At 42.7% G+C, this 23,418-nt stretch overlaps 1 protein-coding gene across 3 annotated transcripts in view; it reads right to left on the bottom strand.

Moving 5' to 3' along the window:
- Positions 1-23,418, bottom strand: part of arhgap32b (Rho GTPase activating protein 32b) — a 135,372-nt gene that overhangs the window by 76,150 nt on the left and 35,804 nt on the right. For 2 of the 3 annotated variants that reach the window (XM_030745825.1, XM_030745824.1), the window contains exon 1: positions 17,151-17,323. In XM_030745825.1, the coding sequence (XP_030601685.1) occupies positions 17,151-17,245 (95 nt within the window). In that variant the 5' untranslated portion in view covers positions 17,246-17,323. Of the gene's footprint in view, positions 1-17,150; positions 17,324-23,418 lie in introns of those variants that run through there. The other variant, XM_030745823.1, reaches the window with a different exon arrangement.

Here is a 23,418-nt window from a genome sequence, read left to right as displayed (position 1 = left end):
TTGGAAAAGAACCAGCAGCAGCTATTCTGGCTTTTATTAAATGGCAAAATGCCACCTTCTCCTTCATGGGAAGTCTAATGCAGTTACTCCATGACTCAGTGATGTCCTCCTTTAATGAAAAATTAAATATTTAGTGAGAGGTAATTCTGGAAAGTTCTAAACTAAAAGGGAAATCCCTTTGAACTTTCTTCAGCTCTTTAATCTCTGTCCTCCGACTGGGCCTCCCAGTCAGCAGAGCTTCTTTCCTTCCCCAGAAACCAAATCCAACTAACTTTTTTTTTTTTGGAGACACAATAGAGCAGTGTGCCCAAACACAAGGGTGCGACAGTTCTCCTCAAGAGTGCTCGATCTGAACCAGAACAAGATCTTTTGTTGGACTGTGACAGTGTCTGATGAAACCATGGAGGCAAGGTCATGGCAACACTCTTGGGGAAAAAAAAAAGCTGCATGTATCATGCTAGCTCCAGATGCTACAAACGGGCTGTTAAAGTGTTTCCCTCTGAAAGCATGTGAGTGCACAGAGCAGATAGTGTCCACACATTATCTTGCTCAAAGGAGAAAGTTTTTCGACTACTGTCTGGCGTCCCACAGCCTGACCATAATGACATGGTTTAAGCGCCACTTACCAGGGAAGGCTTGAGAACTACTGACAAAGCGTGAAACACTTTCATACACCACAGATAAAGGCCAGCTGTTAAGAGTTCGATTTACTCGGCCAGTGTCATCTTCTCTGTTCAGAAGTGGAGTGAAATTCCCAGAATCCTTCCGACAGTTTGCATGCAAAAAAAGGGGGATGCTCTTTGCAGCTTCTGTTTCAAATGTTCTTGTAACAGTGCAGCCAGAAACGCTTGCTCATCTTGAGCAGCACTCTTCCCTGCTTTCCTCTCTACCTTCTCCCCAGCTACAAAAACAGATAAGAGAAAACCCTGACAGAACACTTCCCTCAGCTCAGCTCCCAGCCTGCTGACTCAAATGTTTCACACTCCAACCGTGTAAGAAGCAATACAAAGAACTACACATTTAAAACTGTGTGGAAGTTTCAGTCTCGACTAGTTTTCCAGCATTTCTATCAGTCTTGCAATTTCACTCCGTAAAAACAACAGCAGCTCATTTTTTTTGCTTTGAAAATTAAAGCCATGAATCTCTCCCCACATTTATCTTGAGTCTCCACTTCCTCATTTCTCCTCCATTAGGCTGCTTCAATACTGGAGCCACTGAATGTCTGACTCAACATGTGCTCAGCCACAAACAGAAATCCTGTGGTTTTCATGCACTGATATTTCAGTGGTCATGCTGCAGGTTTTACCTTTCACAAAGACGTACAGGTTTGAAGGTGGAGAGGATGCTCCACTGTCACATGCCCCACAGCACGCAGCTGCTGGTCTAAGGCATTTTATTCACACTCACTCACACACCTTCCCTCTCTTTCTTACCATCCGACTTCACTTCTCCAGTCCAAATGACATTCCAATGTCATTGCTGTAGATCCTAGTGGTGTGGATCAGTGAGTCAATGCTTCGTTCACTCCAGGCAACTTGATGTCATCCATGTAGAGGAGGGGGCTGATGCTTGCACCATTCTGTAGACGGTAACTGTAGCCAGTGTGGTTAATGATCTGGCTGAGGAGGTTCAAGCTTATTCAGAACAGCAGTAGGGACAGAGCATCTCCTTGGTAAATCCTGCACTTGATGGCGACTTGTGAAGTTGGCCTCTAGTGCTGTTCTCCACTAGGGCTGCAACGAGTCATCGATGTAATCGATGACGTCGACTACAAAAATTAGTCGACATGGAATTTTAACGTTGAAGCTTCGTATTTTATAACCCATCCATTCATTTTCTTCTGCTATCGTGCGATTTTGTAACTGTACACTACAGGAAGATACGGGGGCAGTATTTCCTCCATTGTCTGCCAATAACAATCCGGTCTTTAAGTCTGACATCATTTCTGGGTCCAAATGCTCCTAAATAAACATACCTTATCAACTGCAGCTATTTCCGCTTCTCTTTCTCATCGGTAAAATGACAGCTGAGTGTATTTTTTTCGAGTCGGATCGGTCAAAACAACATGGGACACAGCATTGCGGCATATTGATCTCGTGACAGTTTGGACACACATGTCATCACTTAACAACCGGATACCAACGAAGAAGAAAGTAACATGAACATAACGCTGGTGGAACAGGAGGAGAAAATGAAAGAAAATGGAGACAGACTGTCAAAGGTGTGGGAGCATTTGTCAGAAAACAAAAATAAATGGTGAGCGTTTAAAACACCAGCACCCTGTGTTAACTCAATAACCACACCACTGACGTTAGAATCCACACTTTTAATGGCCACCATTAACAAGACCAACAACCTGCACCCCCTGCTCACTCACGACTCCCCCCTTAGACCCATGCGCAGTAGGTTATGTACAACTTAACAATCTCCCCTCTTTCTTTAAAGAATATAGAACAGATTAAAACATTTGAATTTTACTTATTTGAACTTAATCTTTAAATTGCCACTCCCTTCACTAAGGGCTCTCAGCAGTCCAAGTGCAGATGCTCCTACTTTTGTTAAGCAGTTAGCAAGCTGCTCTTTGGCAGATGTCCATACGATTTCCTGAATCGTCCCTGACTCCATAAGTTCTTTGATGCTACTGATGTCAAGTCGATGTCTCTTTTCAATTACTGATTTTGTAGACTTTACAGCATCAAGGAGGGAATAGTTATCCAGTACACAGATAATGGGCAGGACATTGTGTGTGCCATCACCAACCACGAGCTCTGAGTGTAGCTAGAAAGACAGGACTATCTGCAAGTGCTAAAGTCTCTCAGCTAACGTGCTTCGTATCACTCTCCTGATCCGTTTTGACTGCCAGCATATAGGTGAAAATTTTCCATCTTCTCCCATGAGCATGATGAAATGTCCACCTTGTAGCATGTTTTGTATTTGATGTCAAAATAGATATGTCATACATGATGTCAGGTCTGCTCTGTCTTGCTACCCACAGTATCAGTACCAATCTTGGATTTTAACATATCCATCTCTGTGTCTGTTAAAGGAGCCTCCCGCTGTGGTGCTCTGGTTGGATCCATAAGAATGGGCTGTAGGTTTTTTTATGTATGCACACTGTTGTATTTTTACTTCATTCTGCAGAGAATAAACCTCCATCCCAATGTAGTTGAAGCTGTTATGTTCTTCTCGTCCAACTTGAAAAGCAGCTTTCAGTTTGGGGATAACAGCTGAAGAGAGCATGTCTGAACCACCCCATACAAAGTCATCCAAGTGACATGGACTCCTGTCACCTTACACAAGTCATCTTGCCAGTAGAAGACAGCTGGATCGACTTTTGACACAGTGCCTCCCAGGTTCTGCATGGTTTCTCTCACCTTGTTGTACCAGAACAAGGAAGCATCTGCCAAGCCATACACACATTTATTTAGCTTCCATACGAATCCTTCACTCTCTGCCTCTTGAGGTGGACGGATATACACGTCCCGGGTTAAATCTTTACCTTGCAAGACGGTTGCTTTGATGTCCATGAAGTTTATTTTCCATTTATTTTGACATATGATGGCTATCACCATCTTCGGGGATTTGGAGGAACAAGTAGGTGAATCTTTAGGAAGATCTTGAGTATTTATTTCTTCAAAGCCTCTTGCAACCAGTCTAGCTTTGGGTACATGGCCCACTTGTGTTTTCTTGAGTGTGCACACCCACCTCGTTGAAATGCATTTCTGACCTTCGTCTTTTTCCTCTGTAAATACATTGTTTCTTTTCCAGTTATCAAGTAAAGTTTGTTTGGCATGTGAGAAAATATCCTCATTCACTGCTAATATCTCTGTTGTCGGTGTTGGACTTGACATTTTCAACTACTTAAAGGTTGTTTACTTGTCCCATATCAACTGATCCTGTGGATCCAGCTTTTTCCTCTGGGTCACTGTATTCTAAGTTGTACCAGTTTCTGTGTTTCCCACTGGCCTTTCCTGCCCGGCTGGCTCTGTTTCCAGAATATTTTTGACCTGTTTCTTTGTGTATTTAACTACTTGTCCAGCTTCAGTCAGCTTCAGTCTTTCACTGACGATTGTTGAGTGTGCCAGTGGGAGATCACCCTCTCCAGGTAGTACTGAGTCAAATATAGAAGTCATTAGCAGGACTCTGGAGAACTTGACTGCATACTGAGGCAGTAATTCAGCCATTTGATTCAGGTGTGTTGGATCAGGGACACATCTAAAACCTGCAGGACAGGGGCTCTCGAGGCCTGGAGTTGAAGAGCCCTGCACTAGAGCCTGCTTCTTTTTGTCCAAGTCTGTAACGAGTCTCTAGATTTCAATCTCATTTTTCCAGCTTTCGTAAGACGTCTTCTCATCAAACGATGGAGGAACTTTGTAATTCCCAGCAGCGGCCATCCTCTGCTACCAATGTTAATTCAATAACCACACCACTGACGTTAGAATGCACACTTTTAATGGCCGCCATTAACAAGTCCAACAACCTGCACCCCCTGCGCACTCACGACTCCCCCCTTAGACCCATGCGCAGTAGGTTATGTTCAACTTAACACCCTGCGACGTCAGCTCTGGATGGGTGTGTTTTAGTGCGTCATTGATGTTAATGTTCTTACAGTAATGTTTCTGTTAGTTTACCTGTCGGAAACAAGCTTTCATGGATGATGTTTGCTAAGCGACACCATTTCAGTTATGTTAGCTAACGAGTGAAGGACAATAAGAGCAGCTACAGCGGCTCTTACTGTTTCTTTCCTCGCATTAATATTAAAGTTGATTGTGAATAGTAATCCTCTGTATGAACTGAACCATCTGTAAACGTCTCAGTTTTCTTGGACAGAAAAATCTTTTTGATTTAATTTGAAGCCTTATTTGAACTTTTGGACAGAAGCCATTTTACTTATTTGCACATTATATTTTCATTTAAAAATAAATATTGCATTCACTTTAATATGCATTGTTTATTTGATGTTTATTGTGATGGTCACATTAATGTTAAAAATACATTTGATTAGTTTCAAACTCGTATTTTTGTGGGTCCTTATTTTAATTGTGAGAAGCTGATATTCACAGGTGGGCAGGCCTGAACAGGTGAGGTAAGACTGAAATAATCATTGACTAATTGACTATGCTCAATTAAATAATTGACATATTATTCGACTACCAAAATAATCTTTGGTTGTAGCTTTATTCTCCACATCCCCGCTGAATTCCTGATGAAGGTTCTTAGGGTCCTTTTGATCTCCGTAGCTTCTTTAGCCATTAGATGTTAATCATGTCAGGGCCTGGTGCGGTCCAGTTCTTCATATGTGAGACCCTTTCTTGGATACCTGCCACTGTGATGGTTACCAGAGCCTGCTCAGGGACGTTTCTGTGGTCTGCTCTTAGAGCCACTAACCACTGAGCATTGTTATGTGTTACATGTTTCTCCCATATGTTCTTCCAGTATTGCTCCATCTCCAGCCTCTGTGGGTTCCCCTGCCACTGGAAGTACACTTTGGAAAGGTCAGAGATCATCTCGTTTATTCTCCAGGGCTGTGAGTCTTTTCTTGGCAGTTTCTAAGACCTCAGTATGGACAGCTTGTTGTACTTCTTAGGGATCCCTTTCTTTATCACACCATTCTTATATCCAATCATCTCAAAGATCATTGTTGCTGTGGTATAGATCAGCTGGTTGGTTTCAGTGATGGTCACAGCAGGGACTGTCCATAGTGCTGCATTCAAATCTTCTAGCAGACTTTCAGAGGGTATTTCACATAGTCACAGAGGGTCAGGGTTTCCAACTCAGCCATGATCTTCTCTGTCAGGTCAGCTGCTCTGGCATTCAGCATACCAGCTGTTATCGGGGCTTGGTACCCAATCTCAGAGTCTGGGGATGATGATATCTCCTGACCCGACGTCCTGGCTCCCCCTTGCCATAGCATTTGTGTTGTACCTCGTCAGTCTCTAGTTGTGATAGCAGTTGCTTCTTGTGGATGTTGGAACACTGAGCTACAAGCTGTTTCGATGTCAGTCTGGATGTTCTAAAAGATGACTAGAAAAATGCATATGTCCCACATCCTCTTGATGTAACCCCTTTCAATGAGGTTACATGTGTAGTAGCATTCCAACAGTTCACTAGTCTTGTTCCTTATCCACTTATGCCACATTTGTATACTTGGTCCACTAGCCCACTTGTCATCAGTATGACCTGGTTCCTCAACACATGACATAGACCTTGTTAATCTGGGAAATGTCTGAGCTGGTATGGCTTCAATTGTAATTCCAAGCAGCGGCCATCCTCTGCTACCAATATTAATTCAATAATTCTGAGGTAGACTTGGGTAGTTGCTAACAGAGCCAAAAGCCCAAATCACAGAAAACCATTTCCAGCTACTAAAATATGCTGTGCCTTCAATAATACAATCTTCAAGCAGGTCCTTTATATTCACTTTAACTGATAGTATAGATGTGATAAATTAGATTAGATTAAACTTTATTAATCCCTTTAGGAAGATTCCGACAGGGAAATTAAAAGTTCCAGTAGCACCTTTTACAGATAAAAAGGGACACAAACAGAGCAGAAGTCACAAAGAAACAAACATATGCATACATAAATAAATAAATAATAAAACAGACAACAAGGCAGATATAAAATGTCTAGGATTCCAGTATTTCTTTCTGTTATGTTGTGTTGTGGTCAGGCTCAGACCACAGGGATACATTATGGTCCCATTAGGACCATGAAAGATAAAGCAGGGTTTGCTGTAGGCTAGGGCTACCTTGGGATTGACAAATGACTCCTATGAGCCTAAAGTATGTCTGTTTCTCAGTCAGATTCACCTCTCATGCCCAGCACCAAGACAATGACAGAAGAAAACAGCAAAACCTGCACTTCATTAAACAGTGGGTGATGTCACACTGGCTACTTATAGCCTTTGTGTACAGTCTATGAAATATTCTGTTTTAAAAAATTGTAGGAGCACGTTTTGTGATGTAAAAACTTTTGCATAAATAGTTGTAATATAGTAACAGATTGTATGCTAATAACTGAGAAATCAGAACAATACCAAGTTTATCTTTATTTACACGTTTTTTTCCCCACCAAAAGTCCAAAACATGAAGCTGTTTTGTTTACTATCATAACAAAAACAATAACAACAAATACTGATGAATGAAAAACCAGGACTATGCAATGTCTCAGATTCTATTAACGTAAAGCTGATTAATGAGCTTAACAACTGACAAGTGTCAAAGAAAGCAATGGAACAGTTTTGTGTGACATCATCTGATGGAAAAAGGAAAAAAAAAAGACTCTGTGGGAACACCATGTGTGTTTTTTGTTTCTTGTGGCTGAATATCGTTATTATGACTGAGTGTTTGGGCTTGTTGTCCTGCTGTGAAATTAATCTGAGATGCTTCCATGCCACCTTTGGCACTTGGGCTCAACTGACCTTCCTGAGTATTTTCCATCACTAAACTTTCATAACGGATGTTTGTGTGCGTCACTGGTGGACTATTATTGATCTGAGAGCCACTCACAACGAATGAGTCCTGAATCGCAACAGAAAGAATGAATATAAATCTTCATATGTACAAGACAAAAATCACTCACAGTAATTTTCAACTGAAGGCAAGTCTAAAGGTAAACGGTACAAATTCAGTTAGGAGATGAGACATGAATAAATTCAGCCAAAGCACAACAACAAGTGTTGCCAGTTTGGGTGGCTCTGATCACTGTTTATGAGAGCAGCTCTTAAGAGCATAACATGTTTTCTGTACTGAAGTGAACACACATGGATACATGCCACTTTTAGAACTGCCAATATTACCCTCCAGAGAATATCATGGCACTGGTTTGATGAAAGAGATATCCAGAGAGTAGTGACCGGGGCTGCAAGGAGCACAGTGCCTCATCCTCAGCTCGGCAAAAATTAAGTGATTTTGTTTAGTTTAAATTGGTATCTGAAGTCAACAATTTATCTACAAGGAATAAACTAGAGAATGAAGTTGAAGAGTCTGTGGAATGAAACCGGTCCAAATGCACAGAGTGATACGGCTGAAGGAAGGCAGTTTAATGCAGACAGTGACAGCTGCTTCAGACACATCCTTCCATTACTTTGTGTTTTACATCTGTGAATCACTGTTAAAGACTGGCTTTCTAGCACACTGCTTGGTCAGTGAATCAACTTACTGTACATTAACATGAGAGGCAGCCAGTCACAGCCAGGCCGTCCTATATAACATAACCAGACCTCTGCTGGCTGCCTCTGGCTCCAGCTCTGACAGCAGGAGTTTTTTAGAGTGAAATTCGAGCTCAGTTTCGGGACATTCGATCCCTGAATGAATGAGTGCTGCCCTGCAGAAAACAACAGAGGGGAGGCTGAAACAGGTCGTGCCTCTGTGAGCGAGACACTCTCTAAGCCTTTGGCAGCTTACCACCAAAAAGGAGGCGAACGGTTTTGTGACACTGCATCATTTATTTATTATTATATATAGTGTAATGTTTGCTCCGGCTACAGATTTAAACGAGTTCACCTTTGGAACTGTGACAGTAAATTCACACTGCAAAAATAACACAAACACACATATAGGTCTCACCACAAAAAACCCTTTAACTCTCTTATTTTAATGTCTATAGTCTATATATTAAATATTTGGTGCTGCTTCAGTGATGATCCACTGCAGCTGCTGTAAGCCATAAATGTCACGTTAAAAAGGCAGGAGGCAGGCAAAGCAGAATAAAAATAAAGCGAGAGCTCTGCTGAAATAACCAATTTGTCTATTTTGTACCTCTAAACAAAACGTATACTGTATGAGCAAACATGCATTTTTACCTGCACAAAACCCTGATGCAGTCCTTTAATAAATGAGGACAAACTCAGAGGGGACATAAATGCTACACTGAACCTTTCCAAGCACTGCTGTGCACTTAGAAATGAGACAGCCCCAAAAAACAAAAGCAAAATAAGTGGCTACATGTCAAAGGCCATCACTGTTCTCCCAAACGCTCATAAAAACCGGCAATTTTCAGCATCACATGAGGCGCAATTCTAATTCTGAGTTGCATAATTAACAGAGTCTTAACAAGTTGCAGAAGGAGAAAATCTGAGCCGGCAGCTCTTGATTTCACCAACAATAATGCCCAACTGTCACTGGAAAATCTACTGCCACTCATCAGCAAGCTGAAGAAACAGCATAAAGGAACTCCTGACTGCTGCTTGGTTAGTATCCACACCTGTGATGGCTGCTCTCTCTCTGCTTCACTCAGAGACAGCTTTGGGGAAAGACACAGCCTTTATTCTAAAAACATATAAAGGGGTCGCCTGCGTCTGTGTTCTGTTCAAGATATTTCTGACATTTACGTGAGTAACTCCGCATCTGCCAGATATGAGACGGGACAGACCTCTGCTGAACAGAGCTGTCAGAAAACTCTCAGTTCTGCTGTGATCACCGTAAAAGGCTCTGTGACGTGAGGTCTCTGGATTCAGAGCTGCGAAGCTACTCGTGAGGCTAACGACAGCTCAAACAACTACAGGGTGCAGCCGTCAAACAGAAGCATCGTTCTATCTCATAAATAATATAATTTTCAATATGGGTGAAAGTGTCACTGGTGTCAATGCTGAAACTCCTTACAGTGGGTATTACTATTACTACTACCTCATTAAAACCAAGTTTGACTGTTAAACAGTCATGGTGAACACTGTTGGAGCTCCTGTGCCGGCAGGGCGGCAACACGTGTTTGTTTCGTGTCTATGAAAACATGGCAGGAGGCAGTCACGGCGCTCTGGAGATTTTTCAGCTGCTGAAAGGACTAAATCAGCATTTTGGATTTTATAAAGAGTGTTGGGAGGCGATGGTGTGGCATCACCTCACTGTGAGCTTTTCCGTGTGGAGTGTGCCCGTGTGGGTTCTCTCCGGGTAACCCCTGGTTTTCTCCCACAGTCCAAAGACATGCGAGTCAGGTCAGTCCACGATGTGGGAACTTTGAGGCAGGTAAAACTGTCATGTTTTGTGTCTCTGACGTACCCAGAGTTTGTCCATCGTGTAAACTGAAGTTATCACTGTTACCTTCTAGTTCCAGTATCAGAAATGTGATGATAGAGTAATGAAGGTTTAAGTACTTTGTTTCTTCTCTTCATGGCACCATGCCTTGAGAACTCATGAGAACCCACTAGATGTTTAAACGTTGCTGCCCTTGCTAGACAACACCAGAAATATTAGTTATTTTGTTAACGTACAGCCAGTAGTTACCGGTTCAAAGATGTTATCCACTGGCTACTATCCAGTGCTGCAGCCCGCACTCTCTCACCCTCTTTGTGAACCAAAGTTGTAAATGAGAGAGGGGAAACAGACGACAACCTTATGCATGTCACAAAGCACCGCACATTTCAGAAACACTTAAATTAACTGATTAATGAATAAATGATTTGACTAATGAGGAACGTGATTAATGGTTTCAAACAGCTCCTAAATGCTCATGCAGTATTTATCAGGCCAACATTTAACTTCATCCATTCAAAGTATGCTCAGTTTGAAATGGTTTCTGTACCAGGAAGAAGAAGAAGAAGAAAAAAAAGTCTCTTTCTTGTTTTAACAACTCGTTTAACTTGGTTAAACAATATTTTAAAAATATCAGTTTGTATTTCTTCTAGTGCTTATAGTCGGCCTATAAATTACATCTAAAATGAATGGGCGATCCATAGAACAGGTTTCAGGTGAAATATCTCTCCGTTATTTTATGTCTGTGCAGGTTCTCAGTCATCCAGGTCAGAGTAGTCTCTGGAGCTTGAAAAAAAGGCGACTGGACTTCTTTAAGTTTCTTGAAGACATTTCACCTCTCATCCAAAAGGCTTCTTCAGTTCTCAAACCAAAAGGTGGACAGACCCAGGTATTTGAACCTCAGTGGGCGTAGTCCCCTGGAGGTACGGCTGCATCTAAAGGCGAAAGGGTCAGTCTTTCGAGGATGCCAACGTTTTGCACCGAGCAGAAAGATGGTTTGAAAGAGGAGTTAAAGAAGCATCTATGTCCACTGTGATCAACCATCGCTGTACAGAGGAGGTGGATTACAACTTTCCCCCAGTATACAATGCTGTCCTGAGCTCCCTCCCCAGGTGCCTCAACCCCCATTCAAGCCTTTCTTCAGGTGACCTCAATAGGTCACTTGATTCGGGGAGGGGGGGGGGTGTGAAGTCCCAAATTGGTTTCACCTGAAACCCTTGATTGTAATGACCCACGCCTCCTTTCACACCTTGGCACATGTGATCATGCACATGAACAATAGAGGATCACAACCACCTCCAGGAGACTACCCCCACTGGGTTTAAATACCGGGGTCTCTCCACCTTTTGGTTTGAGAACAATTACTATTTTAGGTGCCGTTTACACGAAGCCGTTTTCACTGGAAACGGTGTCGTTTTGATGCGTTTCAGCCTTTCGTTTACACGATGGCGTTTCAGAAACGATCCGCGTTTACACGAGGACATGTGAAACGATGAAAACGATGTAGTTCCCATGCCAGGCCACAAGTTGGCGTTGGTTTTCTCTTTGCAAAGTTTGTTTACGCAAGACGCGCATGCGTGGAGTGACACAGTAGGTAGTGCGGCAAATTGTTCATTACTTACAAAACGGCCAATGTGAGAGGTTTTGTGTGGACAGATGATGAGGTTGGATCGCTGCTGCACACAACGCTGAATTACAAACGGTAAAAACACAGGAAAAGCATAAGAAGCACTCGTGAATCCGCGAGTACTGTTTATCAGTTTGCGCGTGCGCGAAAAACTGGCCGTCGCAACCATAGTGCGCATGTGCGAGTCGAGCGTTTTCAAATCACCCCGGTTTCAAGTGTTTACACGAAAACGCAAGCCGGTGCGTTTCTGAAACGCTCCACTCTGGACCCCGTTTCTGAAACACATCGTTTTCACTCTGTTGTCGTGTAAACAGAAGGGCGAAACGCATCAAAACGACACCGTTTCAAAATGAAAACGGTCTCGTGTAAACGGCACCTTAGTTTCCCATCTAAAATTTCAGAAGCAAGTTAAACACAGTGACTAAGGCAGCTAAAGCAAAGTTTAAAATCCAAAGTCTGAGTTGTTGTAGGAGCTGCACATTGAGTGTCATTTCCCCTGCAAAGGAGAACAGTTCTGAGAAAGCAATGAGCAGCAATAAATGGAGAGAGAGATGGCAAACAGGGCAGAAGCTGTTAGTAGGCAGCGCACAGGATTTCAACCTTATGCATATTCTGGATCTCGTCCACAGGCTGGAAGTCTCTCCAGTCAGCCAGCAGTTTAGCTGCCATCCCAGTGAGGCGGTTTATCTGTCCTACATATGGCATCACAGACGGGACTCCCATCCGCATATTTCTATCAGTTACTAATGAACTGTTTTCATCCTAAAAGGGGAAGCGCTGATCTGCCATGCTGTTGTGCTCCAGCTGTATACTACTTATAAACAGCCCTACAGGGTAAGGCAGATATCAATGCTCAAATCAACTCTGTCTGTCTTGATATAAAAACATCTGAACATTTCCATGGATCTGCTGCTCAGAAGAAAGTGGGCTTGGATTGAATGGTCGACTGTAATAGTGACCATTCGTTAAATAGCAGCATGGCTGCTGTGGAGCACTGTAAATTAGGGATCTAAAACATGTTGCATGTGGGCAACCTAACTGCATAAAGGCACATAATGATGCAGCAGGGGAATGCTGCTGGGTCAGATATTAGCTCTAAGTGACAAACTCTGTAATTCTCATTTTCTTTACGTTTCATTTATTTTATGCTGAATTAAAAGAGAAGTTTTTATTATTTCCTGTTTTTATTCAACAAGCTGAACAGGCTGCTGAATGAAATCTGCTATGTCAGCATTTACAGTTCTGTGAAAAAGTATTCGCAACTTTCCTGATTTCTTTTCTCTTTTTTTGCATATTTGTCACACTTACATGTTTCAGCTCATTAAAGACATTTTATATGATAACCAGAGTAAATACAAAACGCTGTTTTAAATTATTAAGGGGGAAAAAAGCTATCCAAACCTACCTGGCCCTGTGTGAAAAAGTAACTGTCCCTTAAACCTAATAACTGGTTGTGCCACCCACTGTACCAAGAACTGCAATCAAGAGATTGCAGTAACTGGCAGTGAGTCTTTCACATCACTGTGGAGGAAATTTGGCCCGTTCGTCTTTGCAGAATTGTTTTAATCCAAAGAAACAGCATGAACAGTCTGTGTAAGGTCACATCAAAGCATCTCAATTGAATTTATGTCCAGACTTTGACTTGACCACTTTATTTTAAAGACACTCAGAGGTGGACTTGCTGGTGTGTTTCAGATCATTGTTCCCTGCTTCATAACCCTGCATGAACTTAGGGCCAGACATTCTCCCTCAGGATTTTCTGGTAGAGGGCAGAATTCACAGTTCCATCAATTACAGCAAGCTGTCCACATCCTGACGCAGCAAAGCAGCCCCAGACCATCACACTACCGCCCCCATGTTTGACTGTGGGCATCATGTTTTCCTTATGAACTGCTGCGTTAGTTTTATGCCAGATTTAACGGGACGCAAACCTTCCAAAAAGTTCAACTGTTGTCAGTCCACAGAATATTTATAAAATTCAATTACATTTTATTGATATAGCGCCAAATCACAGCAAACAGTCAACTCAAGGCACCTTGTACTGTAAGGTGAAGGCCCTACAATAATACAGAGAATAAAAGACACCAAACCTCTGAGCACCAACAATCGGGTCCTTGTGCCTTTGTGCTTGGCAGGCTGGCACTATAGTTGAGGGCTTTTGTCTTCTGGCCTATACAAACATCATCACTCTTCCTGTGTCCACTGTGTGACATTAGACAATAAGTAATTATATGGTATGTTGCTGTACATCATGTGTGGAACACATCTACTACCAACTTCCTGTTGCGCTGTGAAGAACTGCATGTGTCTCTTAGCATAAGAAAACTGGACAATGTACCATTGTGTTAAAGCAACTTTCTTTTTCATGGCCACACATTATATGTCTGGATGTTGCCATGGCAACAATGTTCAATGAAAAGTCACAATTTCCATAATGATGCATTGCAAGGCTCTCCAGAGGACACAAACCTGAAGCTGAAGCCTTCCTGATTAATTCACTTGGAAGAGTTTGTGAAAAGGGACGCATTCTGCTCATTTCAAACTGCATCTCCCACCCTGCTGCAGCAGCTTTGTATGATTCACATTTCAAAATAACTCCTCTTACACTGTGCCTTGGTGCCCTTTAAGTCTGCTTTCTTCTGACTGGCTGTCCTTTGCAAACCAAGGTTTGTGCAACAGGTGGGTGGCGCTTCTGTGCTCACAGTATAGTTTTAAGCTACTTGTTTTAAAGTTTGGACACGGTTTGTGTGCATACAGCATGTGGTAAATGGCTAGTATGAATTTTGTCAATATAAGGCCCAAGAACCAAAAATGAAGGCGTCTGACTGTACAAAGTGGGGGCCCCTCAAATCCCTTATAAATGCTGGGTGCTCAGGCTGTAAGCAGACTTATCGAAGGATGGATTATTACACCCTGCCTCCTTTAAAAGCTTTGCCATTCAAAGATTTGACTTTGAAAATTTAAGTTTATTAATGTAATTTAAATGTATTAACGCTTTAAGATGAGGAGAACGTAGGGACAGTGAACAGTGATGGACTAATAAAGAGAGCGTCCTACACCTCCATAGTCACGAGACAAATGTCATTACCCCAAATTAAATGGCATTTTTCTCCCCCGTAGGAGGCATTCTGTTTAAAAGGGCAATAATTTAATAGGTCACGCTCAAAAGACCAAAGGCAGAAATTTAGCTCTAAAAGTTTTGGATCCTACATTTCCAGCAATGCAACTCAAAATCAGGCCCTTTTTGTGGTAATTTCCCCACATCTTTCACACTCCGTGCCCCAGTTTTTACACAAAACTTTATGTTGCAGTGTGTAGTCTCTATACCCAATCCCCCAAACAATGACATCACTATGAACATAATCAAGGTTATTTCCTCAGACTTGACAAAGCAGAAAGACTGGGCTGTTTCCACATGCTTAGCAGCACTAATCACAAAAGGTAAACATACCTTCATGGGTAAAAATGTACGTACTTGCCCTTAGGTGAAAAATTAATACATGTTGCACTTGTAGACCAAACCTTCAAATCTTGTGAACTCAGACACTTGAAAACAGCTACTTGCTCATTAACATTTAATCAGATCCCTGTATTAACATATGAAGGCTACACCCCCAGTAACCTGCGCCTGCCTTAAATTACCAGCTACATCTACTTGGTTAGTTTGCGTAGGCCTCCTCCTGCACTGTAGCCTCTGTGGTCCGCTTATCCCTGACTGGATTACAGCATCACTAAACAGCATGCAGTTTTACAGCATTTGTCTCTGTCACCTCCTGAGGGCCTCGGGTCCCCAGTCCGCCCTCCTCAGTCCAGTCAACCCTTGTCCACCAGGATTCAACGGACAACTTTTTTAATGTCCTAGGTCCAGCCAAAAACCCTCCTCTACCTGCGCATAAAAGAAGTAATCTGCAGCATCGACCTGAGCTCACATATCCTCATATGCATACTCTATACATCATCATCTGGAAACATTTAGCAAAAGCAGAACCATCCAATTCCCACTTTACCCCTTCTTTCATCTCTTTCCCTCTTTCTTCCTTTTTCACTAGCTTGCTCTCAGTAGTAATGTTGAACCACTGTCTCATATATGCTAAGCTGCTGCTGCCATGGTAACCTCAGTGCAGGATTTAGACCCAGTTCAGGACTGGAGGGGCAGCGAGCGAGGGGCAGGTGGAGGGGCTGCGTGGCCTTAACTGTAATCCCCACCACCACCAGCAGCCTAACGGCAACGGCAACACACATCTGCAAAAACACAGACAGATGCACACGACACGCCACTAATCCAGCAGTAGGAATAACCCACATCGAGCCGTGCTGCCTTAGCAGTAATGTTAGAGAGAGAGAGAGACTCCTGTCTACCTGGTTAGATGGAACAGCACAGAGGTGTATTTCAGAGAAAGCTGCTGAAAATGTGTCTTAGTCACCACTAACGTTTAACTGATGAACAGAAATAGTAAGGAAATGACAGCTAAATGAGTCACAGCCTTCATTTCCATCTCTGATTGTACAATGTGTCAAAGGAGATCCCCGGGAACGTGTTAGAGATTACTTATACCTCAGTGGTAGAGAGAGTAACAACTGGAATGTCCCCGGAGCACCTGCTGGCTCATCAGAGAGCTCGCCATGCACAGGGAAGCACACCTTGGAAGAGCTACAGCAGTGTTTGTCTTAGAGCATCCCTGTGAAGCATGTGTGTCTACTGGATGAAAGTCCATATGCGTTTTTGTGAATGTGGATGCTTGAGGGGAGGGTGTGTGTGTGATGACAGAGCATGTGGGTGTGGGTGCACAGCTGTAGAGATGACGTAACCAGCTGAAAGCTGATCCACTCAGCCTATCGATGGGGGCAGTGGTCACTGGAGCTGGGAGCTGACTGAAGGATATCTAAATAAGAGGTTTCCAGCAGTGGCGGTTAGTGATGGCAGCTGCTATGGGGTTTTATGATTCGTGTGTGTGTGTGTGTGTGTGGGTGGGGGGGGCTCAACCTATCAGCTCAGCTATAGTGCTCAAGCACGTTTACCATTGCCTCCTCCTCCTCCCCCTCTGCATGCGCATACCCTGGTGTCATTTCTCCTTCAGGCATAGAGGAAGCCAAGTAACACCCCCCTTCTGTCATAGCACACACACACACACACACACACACACACACACACACACACACACACACACACACACACCAGATTCCCCAACTACCAGCTGAAAAACTGGACTGACTGCTAGCACAATTACCTCAGATAAAGTGAGAGTAATGGTACAGAGGAAGAGACACAAGCATGCAGAGAGCGAAGGAAGGAAGGAAGGAAGGTAGGCTTACTTACTGTAGGTAACAAAACATGCATTCTTCCCTCTCCAAAAAACCCTCACTCCCAAAAACACATACATGCTCACAAACTCTCCATGCCTCTTTTCTGACTATAAACAAACTAACACACTTAAAGCCCTAAGGTGTGGTCCTTCTCCTCCACACACACGCACACAGACCTCACTCTGATGGAGAACGTTGGGGGCAGTGTGTTCCTGGGGGTGTGTGCCAGCCTCGTGCAGCTTGCTTACCTGTCCAAGATGTCATGACTGGATGTGGCTGTGGCTCCCAGCAAACCCAGTGCTGCACTCCCCACTGCTGCGGCAGCCCCGCTGCCTGCCTCCATGATACTGACTCACTGCAATGAGCAGCCTGCCAGAGAAGCAGAGAGGGAGGGGGAGAGAGAGAGAGAGAGAGGGAGGGAGGGAGGGAGGGGGCGGGAGGGAAGGTGGAGGATGTGAAGAGGTAGATTAGGAGGGAGAAAGAGGAATGAGATGAAAGAAATCACAAGAACAAGACAACAAGAGAAAAAAGCAGATGGATAGAGAGGAATGTGGGGAATAAGAAGAGACTGTACTGAGAAAATGACGTGTGGTGAAAAAGGTACAGAGGAAAAGAATTGGGAAGACAGGGTGGGGTGGGAGGTAGGAAAAAATACATTAATTGTGGTGTAGTCTGCAGATTAAATAAGTCATGAGCTTTCCAAGACAATCTTTTTGCAGTCTTCGCATCTTTCCTTCCAGATCTCCACAAAAACTGAATTTCTTGACCAAACGAAAGACCAAAGAAATGAAACCAATGAGCTAATGAATCACTATCCTAGAAACTTGGTATACACTATACTGTAGGGCAAACACAACTGTAGGTGGATTTTCTAGTAAAAGTTCCAGAAACCTTCCAGAAAGTACCAGGAAAAACTAGTCTGTACTCCATCCGTATCCAGATCAACCACAAACAAGCAGAATGCTAGCATACCATCAGGGATGATCAGCAAGAAGTTCTCGAACCTTCAGAAAGTGCTACCCTTGCAGTTTTTCCCACAGTAGGAACTTTTTCCAGGGACTTCTGGAGGGACAAGTCCACAGACGGGACCGTAGCCTGACTGGTCTGCTGTAGCATTTCAGTCAATCCATCATTCATCATTCCTCATGTGGTAAAAATCAGTTTGCTTACTTCTCACCTCACAAATTGATGGCTACTAAACAGTAAACACAACATTCAAACCCGATGCAAACCCTTACACATCAATGGCTGAATCAATGAAAAGTGAGGCCATTTCTTACAACTAAACAACCTCTAGATCCATCTATAGTTACCTTTCACTACTGCTCCATCACAAAGTCCACCTATAGAATTTAACACATTTTTGTTAGTTATAGTTTTTTTTCAGAGAATATTTTAAATGTATGATAAACACAAAAGGCTGCCTCAAAGCTAAATAAATTTAAAAAAAAATAATCACTATTTACAACCCTTTATATCCAGTCTCACTTTGTTCAATAAAATGTGTGTTTTAAATCATTTTGATTCTTTATTCATTGGGTCTTTGGACTGTGGGAGGAAACCGGAGTACCCAGAGGAAACCCACGCAGACACAGGGAGAACATGTAAACTCCACACATTCCACAGACACACAGTTACTGGGGTTAGGTTAATTAGTGATTCTAAATTGCCCACAGGTGTGAATGTGAGTGTGAATGGTTGTCTGTCTCTCTGTGTTGGCCCTGTGACAGGCTGGCGACCTGTACAGGTGTACCCTGCCTCTTGCCCTATGACAGCTGGGATAGGCTCCAGCACCCCCACGAATCCTGAACAGAATAAGCGTGGATGGATGGATGGATGGATGAATGGATGGATGGATGGATGAATGGATGGATGGATGGATGGATGGATGGATGTGCACATCAGACTTTCCTCATATACCAGAGTTTTACTTCTTAATTTATTACCCCGAAAAGACATCAAGCAAAATAAATAAACAAAAAAATAAATATATAAATGCAGATTTTTCTCAATATTTATCTGCACTTTTTTGTGTTTGGTGTTAAAGGGCATTGCAGAAGCAATTAACTTGTATTTTGCAAGTTTATTAACTGCCAGTTTGTTCTGAATTGTGTAGTCTGTAAAATTTCGATAGATAATGGTAGAAAACATTCCAACAGCAATTTTTTTTAAACGTATGTTCTGTAACATTTTTTATTCTGTACATTTAAACAATTTTTAATTCCAATGTCTGAACGTAACCTAAAAATACAAAATGAGATGCTCCTCGTCTCTCTCAGTTGCCTGTAAAAGCTTGTGGAATGATTTCCATGTGAAGGATGAGGGATGGATCCGCTCTCAGTGTCAGCAGTGAGCGGAAGCTTGGAAATGGAGTCCTCTAATTACTAAACTCAACAACAGTTTATATCATTATACTGACAATCATATGCAGTATATATGCTGATCTCACAGTTGTTCATGATAAACAACACACAGCAGGGCAGCACAACAGTGCAGGACAATCTTGTGTATGTTTGAGCACAAACCCAAAAATCTGAGCAGGTGCTCACTTTTGAAGAACTGAACCAAGACTATGGTTTTGATTCAAATTAATGAATTATTAAAATGCTTCCAATTATTTTTCTGTCATGTGACTCCATGATGATTTTAGCTCATATTTTATAGTCACAAAGCGCATGTGACAGAACCAGCTAGCATCCCTTCACTGCTCAGCATGCACAGAACAAGCATTGCACTGTCATTAAGATGACTTTAGGGAATATTAACAGTGATCATCACCTACCCACTGAATCATCGCTGTGACTATAATCACAGCAGAGAACATTTTCCCATCTCGGGTATTATTCCTATAATACCACCCACCACATAACCTTGCAGTGAAATCCTGATGTGCCAGCAGACCAAAATAGATCACAGTGACACAACAGGAATGACCCTAGCAATGACCCAGAAATCTCACTCCATTGGGAGTCAATAGAGCCAGATTTCTGTGGCAGTCAATGGCTATGCTCTGTAATCCCAAAAGGATGACGCCATGAGTGGGGCACGAGAGAAAGTGTGGGAGGAAGAGGATCTTCACAAGCCATACTGAAGCAGCTGGTTCTACATCTGAGACAGACTTGCTGGGCATACATAATCTCCAGGCCTCATTGGTGCATACAGAGTGCAGCTCAAGCAATAAAAAAAAAAAGTACCATGTACATGAAGTATGTGTCATCAATTAAGATAGACAGAGTTGTTTAACACCAGAATTACAGACTCTAAATATGTGTATCGCTATTTTTGAGATATCTAAGTGATTCAGAGATCTGTGTCCTAAAAATAACAAGGCATGCACACGAATCATGAGTGATTAAGCTTCCCCCTGGACCAATCAGAAACTAAAGCGCCACCCTCTGTTGACCTGTGACCGTCCTTGATATAAGACGTCTGAGTGGAAAGATAAACTTCTACGTTTGTGTATGTGTGCAGTGTTCATCTATTTAAACCAACACAGTACTGGCCTGCAGCACGTGGCTGTATTGAACAAGTGGACTGACATGACCAGGGTGAGTTGTGGACACAGACATGAGTTACATGTTGAAAATAAAGCATGCCCTGAGCTACTGTTAACTCACACACAAACACACAGAGCCCAACCCATCTGACATTAACTGGCTATTTGTGTGCAACTTCATCTGCCTGTTTATGCTGTGGGTATGGAAACACATCCCTTAGGTAATGTGTGCAGAGGGAATGAAGTGCGTGCATTTGTTAACAGAAAGAGTTTGTGTATGCCAAGCAAGCAGCCAGCCACAGCAAAGCAGCCTGAGCTTCCCACGAACACCTGATGCAGCAGAAAAACTCACAACACGGCTGACCTTGAGCGAGGACAGAGCCTCAGCTCATCTCAGAGGAGATTAAAAATCAAGATTCAATAGTGTATCCACAATAAACATCCTCACTCTCATCAGAATGGCAGTATAGCAAGATGGAGTCAGGAAACAGTCAACTTAGCAAAGTTATCTCACAGTGGAAAGGTCCTGGACCTCCTGAGGGGAGCACTATGAAGGAAGATCAACAACGCCAGGCTCTCTCTGCCTTTGCTGGCTCACTTTCTCTGCTGCTATTTATCTCCACTGTGACGGCTGCACATTACAGCTCTGAAATTTCAAACTGGACACAGTTAACCATTGAACACTACTGCCCCATAAAGGAGATGTGCAAACTGCCTTCGTTTGCCGCCAGATCAATGCAACATTAATTTTATTGGTTGAACAGTGGATCATACATTATACATTTTCTGCATCACCACACTAATACATTTTCTGTGACAACACAATTTCAGTGGTTTTTAGTCAGGTACGGCTTAACAACTTGCACATATAAAATGTACTCTCCCCATATCTATATAGCATTTAAAACGCCCTGTAAATAAAGGGATCAGTGAAAAGGTGACACTTCCAGACGACTGGAACTTAACCTGCTCCCATCCAGGTTATCTGTTTAGCATAAGTTACCACGGTGATTTAAACAGGGAAAAAGAGAGCCGCTTTAGTGAGACTGAAAACTCTGAGTTTAAGGTTGACAGAGAACACTAAGCCATTAATCTTACTTTGTAGCACACTCTTCTGGTATGTGGTTGTCTCACTGTCTGTGTTGGCCCTGGGTACCCCATAGTACTCCAGCGGCCTGGCTATGAGTGGTTAAGAAAATGGATGGATAGACAGAGCCTGATGTATCAGCTGTCTGATATTATTATTACCGGCCTATCACAAACATTTTTGCAGCAGCGTATATATTTTGCACAGCTGAGCAGATGACAGCAAGGAGACCAGCGGAGTCAAAAAATTACCTCATTTTTCCATTTTTATATTTCCAATAAAATGCTTATATATATATTTTTTTTTTTTTTCTTTGGGGGGCAGCACAGCCTCACATTTTAACTGCCTCACGGTTAGAATACCTTCTGGAATGTCCGGGTTTGATTCCACCTTGGCCCAGGCCCCTCCCTCTCTCTCTCTGTGTAGAGTTTGCATGGCCTCCCTGTGTCTGTGTGGGTTTTCTCCAGTTTCCTCCCACAGTCCAATGACATGCACTTACTGGGGTTAGGTTAATTGGAAACTCTAAATTGCCCATAGGTGTGAATGAGAATGTGAGTGTGAATGGTCGTCGGTCTCTCTATGTTGGCCCTGCGACAGGGTGGCGACCTGTAAAGGGTGTACCCTGCCTCTCACCCCATGTCAGCTGGGATAGGCTCTAGGCTCTAGGCTCCAGCCCCCCCCCCGAACAGGATAAGCAGAAATAAATGGATGGATGGATACATTCTTGAGGTGGACCAGTTTATTGACTGAACGTTGTTATCAGCCAGTATTAGCCCTGTTCATTACCATCAGCGTATTAACAAAAAAGATGCCTACCTATTGTGTCCCATCAATTTTGTATGCCTTTAATTCATCATATAATTCCATGAAGACATCTGTGCTCATTCAAAGATGGGGTGATGAAGGACCTTTTGACTTTCAGTTATTTATTCATAATGGAGGGATTTTTTTCTCCATCTGACACAAAAGGAGTACTGTGCATCCACGATAAATGCACTGGCATTCCTACTTTTCTAATCTTACACTCAGAAGACTACAAACAACATTCACCCCATTCACACATATCCATACAGCACTTTATTCTATCACATGCAGTGTTTGTAAGTGGGAAGTTACATTAAGCTCTAACAAAGTCAAACCAACAGACAAGCACCCCCTTCTTCTATTTTCTCTTGTTTTCAGATTATAATGGATGAGTGTAGCTGCAAATTCATTTCACACTCTGCAGAGGTGCGAGCACGAACACACAACCACGTGTGTGTGGACCTATAGCAACGCACATTAAAGGTCTTAAAACTCTAAGAATTAATTTAATGATTTAATGGAGAAACCAGCTCTATTGTTGATCACTGACCAATCGCAGATCCTGGAGCTCATCAGCAGAACCCATAGTGTACACATATACAACCACATATATAAATAGTGAGATTGCTGGGATAACTGATAATTAATATTACTGATAATAAGAGTGTTACTTTAGTCTCTAAAATACGGTGTGGGCTGTGCTATACACGTAAGTGTATGATATGGTAATTAGGAAGACAAAAGATTCAAATAAGTAATTAAAGCTTTAGTCTGTAAGTAAATGTTACAGCTGTAGCTCAGGAGGTAGAGCGGGTCATCTAGTAAATTGTTCGGTTGGCGGTTTGATCCCTGGCTGCTTCAGTCTGCATGCCAAAGTATCCTTGGACAAGCTACTGAACCCCGAGTTGCTCCTGATGCATTCATTGGGGTGTGATTATGTGTGTGTGAATGTTAGATAGAAAGCACTCAGATGGGGGAAAAGGTGCTTGTATGAATGTGTTTGGATGGGTGAATGAGGACAAGTAGAGCAGAAAAGAACTACATAAGAACCAGTCCATTTACCATTTATGAGATGATATTTTCCCATGTTGGATTTCATGTCATCTTTCCTGTCCAATTGAACTAAATC

This window comes from Archocentrus centrarchus, chromosome 14, assembly GCF_007364275.1.
Source record: "Archocentrus centrarchus isolate MPI-CPG fArcCen1 chromosome 14, fArcCen1, whole genome shotgun sequence".
Classification (NCBI taxonomy): Eukaryota; Metazoa; Chordata; class Actinopteri; order Cichliformes; family Cichlidae; genus Archocentrus; species Archocentrus centrarchus.
The sequence above is the reverse complement of the archived record's forward strand: the minus strand, read 5'-3'. Positions and strand labels throughout refer to the sequence as shown.